Source organism: Sus scrofa, chromosome 9, assembly GCF_054392235.1.
Source record: "Sus scrofa isolate SSC_HxYL_T2T_F1_AM1 chromosome 9, Sscrofa_HxYL_maternal_Yorkshire_Landrace_v2.0, whole genome shotgun sequence".
Classification (NCBI taxonomy): Eukaryota; Metazoa; Chordata; class Mammalia; order Artiodactyla; family Suidae; genus Sus; species Sus scrofa.
The window spans coordinates 44,398,930-44,412,748 of record NC_139391.1 but is presented as its reverse complement, the minus strand read 5'-3'; the positions used below and the strand labels follow the sequence as shown (position 1 = coordinate 44,412,748).

The 13,819-nt window shown below is 41.9% G+C and overlaps 1 protein-coding gene across 30 annotated transcripts in view; it reads left to right on the top strand.

The window, feature by feature from the left end:
* Nucleotides 1–13,819, top strand: part of SIK3 (SIK family kinase 3) — a 293,253-nt gene that overhangs the window by 229,335 nt on the left and 50,099 nt on the right. For all 30 annotated transcript variants that reach the window (XM_084976167.1, XM_084976169.1, XM_084976168.1 and 27 more), the window contains 2 exons: nt 7,816–7,940; nt 8,482–8,605. In XM_084976167.1, the coding sequence (XP_084832293.1) occupies nt 7,816–7,940; nt 8,482–8,605 (249 nt within the window). The remainder of the gene's footprint in view (nt 1–7,815; nt 7,941–8,481; nt 8,606–13,819) is intronic.

Genomic DNA, 13,819 nt, shown 5'->3' with positions numbered 1-13,819 from the left:
CAAGACTCCTTTTAAGAGTGAACTAATATTGAGACTCCTGGGAACTTTGAAACTCATCCTTCATCACTACTAAGATTCTGAGATCCATGCAGTTCACTCCTGTTGCATTCAGTTTCAAATAAAGCTTTTGGGTCACAGGATTTCTAAGCTAGTAATATTGCGTAGGAAAAGCAAGGTTAGTTCCTTCTCCATGTCATGTTCTGTGTTAATAGTCCATCAATCTAAATCCTGTTTATAAAGTGTTCTTTCACGGGTCTTAACCTTTGGTTCTCTAAGTCGTCTCTAGCAAGAATACCTGACAGTGTTGTGGCTCCCACCCTATACTTATTAGCCCACTGAGAAATTAAACAAGGGCCAAAATTATTTCTATTTTTGGTCTTTGTCTCTAATCCAAGTGAAGCATTGGGGTTATGAGTCCTAAGAAGCTTTCAGATTTTAAAACATGAAGGATCTTGTCATAGTATTTTCTGGTGTTTTTTTAGGAAAATAATTTATGAAATATAAATAATAATTAATAATAATATATAATATTATAAATAATAAACAATATAAATAATTATTTTCCCACTTTTTTCCTCTGGCCCCTACTTCTAAGCTGTTTGCTTATATCAGTGAGGAAGTGAAATGAAGCAGGAGTTACTGCTGGGCGCACTGGCTGTCAGTTGTCACAGTACTACTGTCTTACCTTCACAGACGTTGTGAACATTTGGAACTGGCTACAGGCTGGGCCAGTTACATCTGCTTTTGGGTTGCTCCTTGGGTCAGCCAAGAAGGAAGTCAAGGGTATTGCTTCTGAGGTGGTGGACCAAATAAGAAAATTTCCTCTTGCAATCGTCTTGATTTGCCGCCCATTCTCTCTTTGTTCTTACCACATAGGCATACCCAGTTGATGACATACCTCCTATTAGGGCTACAGAATCGCTGCCCGGTATAGCCCCAGGCTCCTGTCCTGCCTTAAACAAAGAATTTCAAGTCTCAAAATTGATAGTAAAGCTCTGGTATTTAAATCGTCCCTAGAAGACAAACATATGGTTCAAATTAAAGTCTGCTGCTCTGTATTAAGAGAAAAGGATGTAAGATAGCATTTCAGCCTGCAGGCAAACACTAACGAGCAGGGTGTCGGGGGTTGGAAAAGAGACTTAACAAATTATGTTAGGAGCCACTTAGGAGTAGAGAAATAAAGGACCAGAGGCCACATGAAGAGAACAGCTCCACCCCCATGGCTTCTGTTCAGTGAACTTGGGTATTCATTTTAACCAGTTTCTTCTCTTGGTTCTCCCTTTTCTTTTGTAACTGTAGAATATTAATCATTTTCATGTTGAATCTATAGGTCATAAATTTTTCCTGTTGCCAGGATATAAAGTATCTTTATGGCATCTTTGTACCTGAGAATTTTCTGAAATTAACTGCTCTGTACTTTAGGGTTTTTTTTGTTTGTTTTTTTTGCCTTTTTAGGGCTGCACCCACAGCATATGGAGGTTCCCAGGCTAGGGGTCTAATCGGAGCTGTTGTCACCAGCCTACGCCAGAGCCACAGCAACACCAGATCCGAGCCGCATCTGCAACCTACACCGCAGCTCATGGCAACCCTGGATCCTTTACCCACTGAGCTAAGCCAGGGATCAAACCTGCAACCTCAGGGTTCCTAGTCGAATTCGTTTCTGCTGCTCCATGACGGGAACTCTGAGAGCACAGAAATTCTTGATAGGGCTTTGTTGTTCACCCCACCTCCTCTCTGACATAATTAGTGCACTTCAGAATCACAAAGTGTGTATACTTAGCCTTTTGAACATACACTGAATCTGTTCCCTTCTTTACCTTAAATTTCTGTGTTATTTTTATTGTTTTTCTTGTTTTTCATTTGTGTGGACATTGCCCCTCTTTCACTTTTCCTTTGTATTGCACCAGGGTTCTTTATCCTATGCCATGTGAATGGAACTTGGGATGCTGTGTAGTTTATTTTACTCATGACCCCTCATTAGAATGATTTCAGGCTGACATGAGCTTGGGCCATAGAGCACTTCAGAATTCTTCAGGGTGGTAATTGTGGAAAGCTAAAAGAAGATAGTGGCTGACTACTAGGTGCCTGAAGTTGGAAAGAAATACTTAGGGTCTGTCCATTCACTGGCCTTTGCCTATGGTATTTGAATAATTAAGAGGTTATAATCAGGGAGTTCCCATAGTGGCTCAGCAGTTAAACCTGACTAGTATCCATCAGGATGAAGATTCGATCCCTTGCCTCGCTCAGTGGGTTAAGGATCCAGCGTTGCCATGAGCTGTTGTATAGGTCGCAGACACTGCATAAGCCAGCAGCTACAGCTCCGATTGGACCCCTAGCCTGGGAACCTCCATGTGCCTTGGATACAGCCCTAAAAAGAAAGCAAAAAAAAAAAGTAAAGTTAGTGGGGAGGGTTATCAGACATATTTGCCAAAATTGGGTTAAGTCTCTATTATCCAAGGTTTCGTTTTTTTGTTTGGGTTTGGTTTTTACTATCCCATTTTTTGGAATTTTTTCCCTCCCTTTTCTTCTGGCCATCATGTTTTTTGATTTGCCCGTTTATCAAGCCTGTTTACCTTAAGTTGGACATATTGAGGGAAAAGACTCAAAGTCTCTTTAGTCTTGTTCTTCGTTAGTAGCTCTTTTTCTTTTCTTTTTTCTTTTTAGGGCTGTACCCATGGCATATAAAAGGTTCCAGGCTGGGGGTAGAATCAGAGCTACAGCTGCCAGCCTGCACCACAGCCACAGCAACTCTGAATCTGAGCTGCATCTGCCACTTACACCACAGCTCATGGCAACACTGGATCCTTAACCCACTGAGCAAGGCCGGGGGTTCAACCCTCATCCTCATGGATACTAGTCAGTTTCATTACCTCTGAACCACGACAGGAACTCCCAGCAGCTCTTTTTCAATTAGGGAAGACAACTACATTATAGACAAAAATGAACTTTTTTTTGTGTGTGTCTTTTTTGCCTTTCCTAGGGCTGCTCCTGCGGCATATGGAGGTTGCCAGTCTAGGGGTCTAATCGGAGCTGTAGCTGCCAGCCTATACCAGAGCCACAGCAACATGGGATCCGAGCCGTGTCTGCAACCTACACCACAGCTCTTGGCAACGCCGGATCACCAACCCACTGAGCAAGGGCAGGGATGGAACCCGCAACCTCATGGTTCCTAGTCAGATTCGTTAACCACTGCGCCACAACGGGAACTCCAAAATGAATTTTTAAATTATTTATAGGAATGGATCTTCGTTCATTTGGGCTGCAGGAATAAAATACCACAGACTGGGTGGCTTATGAGCAACAGAAACTCATTGCTCATGTTTCTGGAGCCTGGAAGGTCCAAGCTCAGGGCTCCATTCCTGGTGGCCTTCTGCTCTTGGCCCTTTTCCTGGTTCCTAGTTAGTGCCTGCTCAGTGTGTCCTCACATGGTGCCAGGGACTAGAGCTCTCTCTGTCCCCCTCATTTACAGGCACTAATCCTGTTTATGAGAGCTCTACCTAATGACCCATTTGACTCCCAAAGGTCCCACCTCCTAATACCATCCTATTGGAGACCAGGATGTCAATATGTGAATTTTGGGTGTACATATTCCAACAATAACATAATGTATGCTGTCTTTGTCTCTTAATATGAGCTATTAAGAAACGGTTATTTTATTAGTATAACACTAATACTTTTAATGATGTGAACTATTTAACATATGTTAAATACATGAGTGCTGGAAATGGAGAAACTTATTTAGAGACAGAGACATTAAAATAAGAAGCTTTAGTAAAGACTGAAGGACAGTGTGATTAAGAACAGCTACTAACCCAAAATTAAATGAATAGGTCTATTCCATTAAAACGGAAATACATTTTTCTAGGTTCAAAGTCAGATGTAAGTCTAAAAGTTGTTTTTTTTTTCCGTGCTTCTTTGACATTTCTGCCTAAGCCAACAAGAATCCTTCATTTTTTCTTAACCACCTCTTTAAATTTTTCATGAGAATGTTCTCTTCCAAGTTGAGTCATCTTGCAGTTTTTAAAATTGTCTATATGTGTAAATAAGTAAAACCAACAAAAATCTTAGTAAATCTTATCCGTGTCTTTCTTATCTGTTTCCCACCTACCCTGTCATGCCTCCACTTCCCAGCAGTATTCCCTTACTACTTCCTGAAACCAGTAAAGGAGTCTGGCCATTGAAGCCAGCTGTTTGGCTGTAACATGCTGTGGGAGCAGGTGCTTCCCCCATGTGGCCCTCTCTAGACGTCAGGACCTGATCTCGTCACTCATTTCTGCACACTCATTTCTCATATAAACACCTAATAGCAATCCAGGCCTGTAGCCATCGTTGAAGATGGTTCCCTTTGAAATTGTTTCCCTTGTAAAGATTTCCTGCTTGGGAGATAAAATAAACAAGCTTGTTCAATTAAGTCTGCCTTCTCCTCCCTGGCAGAGTAAAGGGTAGAAAGGTTACTAATTATGGATAGAGCATTTATAGTTCAAAATGAGAAATTTCTTATATACTTTAGGCTGTTCATTAGGAAGCTTTAAAACCAAGTGGTTTTAATTCATTGCTTGCCCTGTTGCATTCTCCATTCAAAAACAAAACAGAGGGAGTTCCCGTCATGGCTCAGTGGTTAACGAACCCGACTGGTCACCATGAGGAAGTGGGTTCGATCCCTGGCCTTGCTCAGTGGGTTAAGGGTCTGGCGTTGCCGTGAGCTGTGGTGTAGGTTGGCAGCTCCAGCTCCAATTCAGCTCCTAGTCTGGGAACCTCCATATGCCTCTGGTACGGCCTTAGAAAGACAAAACAAACAAACAAGCAAACAAAAAAACCCCACCAAATCAGAATACCCCAGAATAACTCACTCTTCACTTTGCTATCCAATCATACTAATGTCAGAGTTATTACAAACTCTACCAGCAAGTCTCTTCCTCAATGTGCAGAGGAAGGGCAGTCCTGGAAAAGGACTTGGGGGAGGTCTTTGCTAATCAATGAAAAGATGTTTTCCCAAAGATATATGTTCTGTTAAATCTCATTCATTGACATTTTTGGCAACCTGTCTCCAATCTCTTAAGAAAAACATGTTTTAGTGTGCATGTAGACTTCAGTGTATAAATTTATTGGGTTTCAAAAGCTGTAGGTTCATTGGCAGGGCTTTAATTGCAGTTGCATTCATAGTCCACATTTGCTAAGTACCTACTGTGTTTAAACAATATGCTGGGTAATGTGAGAGTCAGAGATGAAAAAGGTTTTTTTAAAGAGCTGGACCAAGAGGAGGTAGATCTCTACCCGGAGAGACAGGATGTTCTTAAGGAGTTAGAAGAGTAGGATGTTTATATACAAAAATAACCAAAATAAAGGAAGAATTCAAATAAGGAAGTGCAGAGAAGGTAGAGGACATTTCTCATAGGAGATCCGGGACGACTTGACAGAAGAGGCATTTATTTTGCATTGATAAATGAGTGTTTGATTTCTCATTGAAGTAGCTGTAATGATTCTAATGGTGGCCCTGACCTTTAACCCCCTCCTGATCATTAAGTGTTTTAAAACCTTAGGAGGGCTGGCTGGGAGGTAGTGGCTCTAGTAGCTGGCCAGCTGCCAGTCAGTATGAAAATGCTTCAGTGGCCAGGAGGTGACAAGAGGTTTGGCCCAGTGATTTTATTGCATTTTTATTGCAGTTTAACTTTGTGACCCTTTCTTGAGTCCCTGCTATGTATGAACACACTGTGTGGAGACTAAGAAATAAAACAATATCCTTCCCATTTACCAACTAGTTTAGGATATAAACACATAATACAACTCAGTATAATATGAGACAGAGTTGTAATTGGGCTGTAGAGGTACAAACAGGGGGCAATGGAAGCATAGAGGAAGAAGCCACTGACATGGTATTTTGTGGTGGAAGTCAGTTAAGGCTTCATACAGGAAGTAATATTTGACGGGGCCTTGAAAATGAGTGATATTTCAAATATGGAAAGGAAAGGAAAGGGCAAAGAGGAAATAGCATAAGAGAGGCACATAAACACAGGATGTGAATCGTCTGGTGATGCTGGAATAGCCAGGGATGGGTTGGAAAGAGGGTGGAGCTGGGTTGTGAAGGACCTTAAATGACAATTATGAGAGAGCTAGACTCTTTTGTAAGTAGAGGGGAGCCACCCAATGTCTTTGAGCAAGGAGGCGGCGCAGTGCTGTTTGTGTCACTGTGCTGTGTGAATGACTTAGAGGGAAATGAAGGAGGAGGAGGTAGCAAGCCAAGAGCAACACTCTGGGTCAGAGATAAAAAGAGTATGAACTGAGATGGTGGGAATGGAAATGGAAAGGAGGAGCTGGGGTCCAGACACACAGGGTAGAAGCAGCAGAAGTTGTATCGCCAGTTTGAAGTGGAAATGAGAGGTAGAGGGGAGCCAGGACTCTAGTGAGCCTAGTGATGGGATAGTGATGCCGTTAATGAGCCTGGGAACATCGCTGAAAGAGCAGATTTGATTTTGGAAAATGGCGAGTTTAAGATGTTTCTTCCCAGGTAGGTATTGGAAGTTCACGTCAGGAACTTAAGAATGGTGCCAGGGCCAGAGGCATAAATTTGGTGAGTGATAACCAAACAAACCAGGGCAAGGAGCAATAGTCAAAATCAGCACAAGCCTCACTAGAAAACACCTTCTGGAGAAGGTAGGAAGAAAAGCAAAGGCCAAAGGAGGCAGAAGTGTCAAAGAGAGTAAAACTAGGAAAGGGAGGGTAGTTTCCGAGAGTAGAGAGGTGGCGTCCTCAGGTGCTGGGAGTGTGGGCACAGATGGGCCCGGGCCCGGAGGGAGTTCCAGCCTGTCATACCTGTGCATAAATATAAATATTTATGTGCATAAAAGTATAAGTCAGTGAGCCCCTGTCCTTTGGCTGCTCTTGCTTGTTTTCTCAGTATGCCTCCCCAAAACACACCCGCTTCCATCTCCCATCTCTTTTCTTTTCAGATAGTGGCATGGGGAGAAGTGAAGGGGGGAAGTTGAAGCACAAAAGGAGTTAAAGATAAAATGTAAACGTTCTTGGTTCAGTTGTAAATAAAGTGCATGTTCCTTATTTTGAATAAACCTCCTTAATAATAAGGCCACTTTGTGTAATATTTAAGGTCAGTATATCTCTAGTCATAAGAAGTCATAAGTCGGTATATCTCTAGTCTCTGAAAATCCTGGGTCCAGTGGAGTAGACTTAATATGTGTTTACTGATCTGCTGTGGTCTTGATATCAGTCATTACTCAATTTTATTTTTGTTACTAAAGGAACAAATACCACTCACCTCACTCAGTCCAGGTTCATGAAGGGAAACAGTGCTGGTTTTGCTGACATAAACCAATTATGTTTACTTTTAGTTAACCATGCATGTATCTTTTGCGTTCTAGCCCATCTTTATCTCTATTTCACTGTTATTTTAGGTGGCTGGTTATATAATTTCTAAAGGTTCTCTTTTTATGTTTTATATTCAAACCTAATGATCTAGAACTTCTGTTCTAGTGGTTAGAGACTAGGATTCAAGAGTTCCTGTTGTGGCTCAGTGGAAATGAACCCAACTAGTATCCCTATGAGGGTGTGGGTTCGATCCCTGGCCTTGCTCAGTGGGTTAAGGATCAGGTGTTGCTGTGAGCTGTGGTAGAGGTCACAGATGTGGCTCAGATCCCGTGTTGCCATGGCTGTGATGTAGGCCAGCAGCTGCAGCTCCAATTCAACCCCTAACCTGGGAACTTCCATATGCTGCAGGTTCAGCTCCAAAAAGCAAACAAACAAACAAAAAAACCCAGTATTCAGTGGGCAAAGGTAACAAGTTACATCCATTTGTCTTTCTAGATTTTGGCTTCAGTAACCTCTTCACTCCTGGGCAGCTGCTGAAGACCTGGTGTGGTAGCCCTCCCTATGCTGCACCCGAACTCTTTGAAGGAAAGGAATATGATGGGCCCAAAGTGGACATCTGGGTGTGTACCTGCCTTCTCTTATACCCTGTAGCATGTGTTACCCTTGATTGATGACAGCTGTCCTCATTCAGGACAACACGTAGTGTTGCATGAGAATTGAGATCTTGATTACCATTCTTTACACAAGTCTAGAGTTCTCCAACCTTTGTCTTAATGGACTGAACCACAGATTTCAACCTCTCCCCCTTTGAATCTGAAGAAAAAAGAAAACCAACACCCAAGGGCAAGCTTGGATGGGTGCCTGCCCTGGCCAAGAACAGAGATTCTTTCTGTTGTTGCTGCTTGCCTTCTGCCTAGGATGAGTACTGAGAGGAATTCTAGATACATTACCCAAAATTAATGTCCAGAAGCAAAGAAGAATGCTAACTATTCTAAAGATGGGCTTTGACAATGCCCCATATTATTTCTCATAAAAAAAGAAGAAAATGTTTGTTCCATTATCTCGTGCATGATTCACCGTCATCTTTGTACACATGCCATAATAGCCTCTTTTATTTCCTCTGATACGATTAATGGTATATGCTTTCTGTTTGGGATGCAGAGCCTTGGCGTTGTCCTCTATGTGCTGGTGTGTGGAGCCCTGCCATTTGATGGGAGCACACTGCAGAATCTTCGGGCCCGGGTGTTGAGTGGAAAGTTCCGCATCCCATTTTTTATGTCCACAGGTAAGGGGGTTGCCGGCACACAGTTATGACCGGGTTCACGGGAAATTAGACATGCTAAGTTCTCCCATGAATTGAGTGACAGAGTATAAATGGCCCATCTAAACAATCTTTTGTAGCTCTCCTTTGCAGAATTGACACCTCCAGGGGCAGGATTCTCTAGGAACAGAGTGTTCAGGCTTTGGCATCAGGTCCTGCCTGAGTTTGCCTGAGTTTTCTCTGGGCTCTGCACAAAGCTCCTAGTGTTGTGTGGTGATAATAATAAGTCTTTCTGGGCTTTAGTTTCCTTATCGATAAATGGCTGACAGTTTTGTAGGGGTTACCACTATGAGAACTCAATTAAACAAAGTATGTAGAGTTAATAGGCCTATCATATAGTAGCAGGGCAATAGATACTCCTGTTTTACCTCTGTCTTCACCTCATCTCTTACTCTTTTTCAGGATAATATTGCCATTTACAGGGGCTCCACTGAGGTGTGGTAATACATGTCAAGGATAAAGCAGGCCTTGCATCTTAGTCTTGCTGCTGCTTTTATGCATGTCCTGCTTCTATGACATTTATCCCCCAGACGCAAATGAAAAAGTACTTTTTAAATGAGTGGGCAGTAGGCTCTTGGAAAAATTTAACACTGAAAACGGATACCAGACATCCAGAATCTATAGTGTTTCAGCACTATCTATGTACGTAAGAAAAGAACATTTTGGAAACAATGCTGTAAACAGTCTAGTTTTGCTTGATTGTGTTTTCAGTTTAAGGAACAGTGTACAGAGTATATGTCCGCTAGGCTAGCAATTCAAAATAAGCAGATGGGAATTACATTTAGAACAAATTTTAGACATTTTATTTCGAGGAGTGCCCACAATAGCTCAGTGGAAACAAATCTGACTAGCATCCATGAGAGCTCAGATTCGATCCCTGGCCTCGCTCAGTGGATTAAGGATCTGGCGTTGCCATGAGTTGTAGTGTAGGTTGTAGACACGGCTTGGATCCTGCATTGCTGTGACTGTGGTGTAGGCTGGCAGCTACAGCTCCGATTGACCCCTAGCCTAGGAACTTCCATATGCTGTGGGTGCAGCCCTAAACAAAAAGGCAAAAAAAATTTTTTTTTAATTTCTAAAATGAATTTTAGGAAAAAAAACCATGAAAAAAATAAAATAGAGAAGGGGGCTAAGGGATGGTGGGTAGTAGGTAATTTGAAAAGATATGTCAGGAAACCCCTTCACTGATAAGTCAACATATCAGCAAAGACTAAGAAGGCAAGATCATGAGCTGTGTGGTCTGAGGAAGAGGTTTCCAGGCAGAGAGGACAGTGAGTGTAAAAGCCAGGAAGGGAGCACACGCGAGTGTTTAAGGAACAGGACAGAAGCCTCTGCGCTAGAAAGGAATGAGTGAGGGGACGGGAGGGATGGGGTCGGAGAAGCAAGAGAGAGCTCACTTTGAGGGCCCAGTCAAAGAGAGGGTGTTTTTGGTTATTATTTTATTTTATTTTATAATATTTTATTTATTTTTTTGTTTTTTAGGTCCTCCAGTGCGGCATATGAAAGTTCCCAGGTTAGAGGTCAAATCAGAGTTATAGCCCTGGCCTTGACCACAGCCATAGCAATGCCAGATCCAAGCCAAGTCTGCAACCTACACTACAGCTCATGGCAATGCTGGATCTTTAACCCACTGAGGTCAGGGATTGAACCTGAGTCTTCAAGGATGCTAGTCAGAGTCGTTATCACTGAGCCACAATGGGAACTCCAAAAGAGAGGTTTTTTTAGATGACTTAGTTTGAGATGCCCGTTAGACGTCTGAGCTGAGATTGTGTATAGGTCACTGTAAAGACCTTAGTTTTCACTCTGAGTGAAATGCAAAGGAATGGAGAATTTTAACAGAGGAATGAAATTATCTGCCTTTTGGGTTTTTTTCTGACTTTTATTATGAAAATTTTCAAAGATACAAAATATTGAGAGAATTTTATGATGACTTTAAAAAATAAAATCACTCTGGCAGCTCTACTGGTTGAAAGATTCACAGGCTGAAGGAGAGAAACAAGTTAGTAGGAGACTTCTGCATTCATCCAGAAGAGAGACACTGGTGGCTAGTTCCCAGACTGGGGTGTAGAGTGGGGATGGTAAGAAGTCATCAGATTTGAGAGAGAGTACAGGTTCTAGTGTGGCAGGTTCTAAGCAGTTTGCAAACATTAACTCATTTAATTATTTTAACAACCCTGTAAGATATATGAGACTATCACTCCCATTTTAGCAATTTTCCCGAGATAACACAGCTACTGCATGACTACACTAGAATTTGAACCGAGGCAGTCTGGCTCCATTTATGGTGGGTTTCCTGTGAGAGAAGGAGAATAATTAAAGGTAACTCCAGGGGTTTGGACTTGAGTAACTGGAAAGATGGATTTACTGCTACCAGAGTTGGGAATGACCTGGGAAGAAGACTTAGGTTTTAGAGCGGTTTTTTAGATGTGTTGGTGTGAGATGCCTGTTAGACATCTGAGCTGGGATGTCGTATAGGCAGTTGAATATCGTCTGGAGTTGTGGGCTAGAGATATACATTTGGGAATGATTAGTGTATAGATAATACTGGAAGCTATGAGATAAGATCACTTTTTAGGCCCTGATTAATAGAGGAGAGAAGAGGTCCAAGGATAAGTCTCTGGGACACATTAATACTCAGAGATCAGGAAGATAAAGATGGATCGGTAAGGAATGGCCCATAAGGTAGGCCTTTCTGCTGTCCTAGAAAACAAGTGACGAGAATGTTTCAAGCGGGTAGGAATTCAGAACTGTGTGGAGTTCTGCTGATAGGTCAGATAACCGAGAACCTGTTAGAGGGAAGAAGGAATGAAAGTGCCCACCAAACTGAGAAGACATCTTGAGACTGAAAAACAAGGCCTGCAGCTGCATGTGATCAATAGATCAGTTTACTATAGAGTAACATACAGGGTAGGATCAGGCAGACAGTGATCTGGAAGCATTCACAGCTGCACCCTGCACTGCCAAGGGGACAGTTTTACAATTAACCCAGGTATGGGGTATGTTCTTGGAAACAGGAAGTGCATTCCTAAGTCATGATTTATTGAATGAGTAACTAGTTGTGGGCACCAAGAATATGTCAGTGAAGGTCTTCATCGTTGTTTGGAGAACAAGAGAGCAAGGAGGTCACCTGGACCTAAGAATCATTAAACAATATCTATTAACTGCAGAGCCCTAGGTGACAGAGAAGCGCACAGTACAGTCCTAGGTGGGGACAGTGGAAGGACAGGAGGAAGGGTTCAGGCCCAGGGTGGCATCAGTTATGCTAACAGCCATACAAAACTGAATATTGGATTTAGAATTTGGAGATCATTGATGATCTTGAAGTATAGTTTTGGTGGAGGAGCAGGAGTAAAACCCTAATTCATGTAGACCCAACAGAAAAGGAATAGAAGGGAGATGGAGGAAGGAAATAGACACAACTCTTTCCAAGTTTACTCTGGAAGGAAGCAGAGAAGGGTGTATAGATTGCTCTGGCTGGAGTTACCAGTGGTCCTGTCATAGTCTACTGGATATCCTCAGTCTTTATGTTAATGACTGCCCAGCAATATTTAGTGGCGAATGCTAAAAATTCACCACTCCTTTCTTTTTTAAAAATAAATTTCGTTTATTTTTTATTTACTTTATTTTTGTGTTTTGTCTTTTTAGGGCCACCTCCACAGCATACGGAGGTTCCCAGGCTAGGGTCTAATTGGAACTGTAGCTGCCAGCCTACACCATAGCCACAGCAACGCCAGATCCTTAACCCACTGAGCAAGGCCAGGGATCAAACCCATAACCTCATGATTCCTAGTCAGATTCATTTCCACTGCACCGAGGCGGGAACTCCATAAATTTCATTTTTTAAAGCAGTTTTGGATTCATAGCAAAATTAAGGAGAAAGTAGAGAGCTCTTATATGCCCCCCCACCCCCGCCCTGTCCCCTCACACTCATAGCCTTCTCCTTGCTCAGTATCCTGTACCAAAGCAGAACATTTGTTACAGTCTGTCAGCCTTCATTGCACTACGTTGGATTCTCATCTGAAGTCCGTAGTTTGCATTAGGGGCTCATGCTTGGTTTTGCACATTCTGCGAGTTTGGAAAAATATATAATTACACATTTCCACTGTTACAGTACCAAACAGAGCAGTCTCACTGTCCTAAGAATCATCTGTGCCTATTCGTCTCTTCTTCTGCATTAACCTCTGGCTATCAGTGGTCATTTTACTGTCTCCACACTTTTGCCTTTTCCAGAATGTCATATAGTTGGAATCACATGGTATGTAGCTTTGTTGGATTGATTTCTTTTACTGAGTACTGTGCCTGTAAGTTTCCTCCATGACTTGTTGTAGATCAGGAGTTCACTTCTTTTGAAAGCTGAATAATATTCCATTGTCTGGGTGTACCAGTTTATCCATTCACCTACTGATGGACATCTTGGTTGCTTTCAAGTTGGCAGTTATGAACAAAGCTGCTATAAATATCTGTGTTTAGGTTTTTGTGTGGACGTAGTTTTCAGCTCATCCTAGTAAATACCAGGGAGTATGATTGCCGAATCTACAGTAAGAGTATATTTAGTTTTATGAGAAACTGTCTTTCAAAGTGGTTATACTATTTTGCATTTCCACCAGCAATGAGTTAGAGTTTCTGTTGTTCCACATCTTTGCCAGCATTTGATACTGTCAGTACTTTGGATTCTTGCCATTCTAATAGGTGTGAAGTGGTATCTTGTATTTTATTTTGTAATTTCCTTACTCATGTATAGTATTTCATATGCATATTTACCATCTGTATGTTTTCTTTGGTAATACCTCTAAATGTTTTGGTATTTTTTTTTATTAGGTTCTTTGTTTTCTTATTGTTGAGTCACTCCTTACTTTTTAAAACCCCCATTCTCCAGTTTTCCTCCTGTCTCGCTGGGTGCACCTTGTCTGCCAGATTTCTCTTTCACCTCATCCTTTAAATCTTTTCTTCTTTGCACCATCTTTGTGAACCATCTTATTTACTACCATGGCTTCAGCGATTGCAGTGACATTTAGTCCCCTGTTAATACTCAGTTAACTTCTCTGGCCTAGACTTTTCCTCTGGGATGAAGGGCTATAGATCCAGCTGTTTACTACCATCAGCTTCACCTGCATGTCTTGAATTCACATCAGTGGAAACATTTTCAAAACTGAATTTAACTCCCTCTCTATTTTTCTA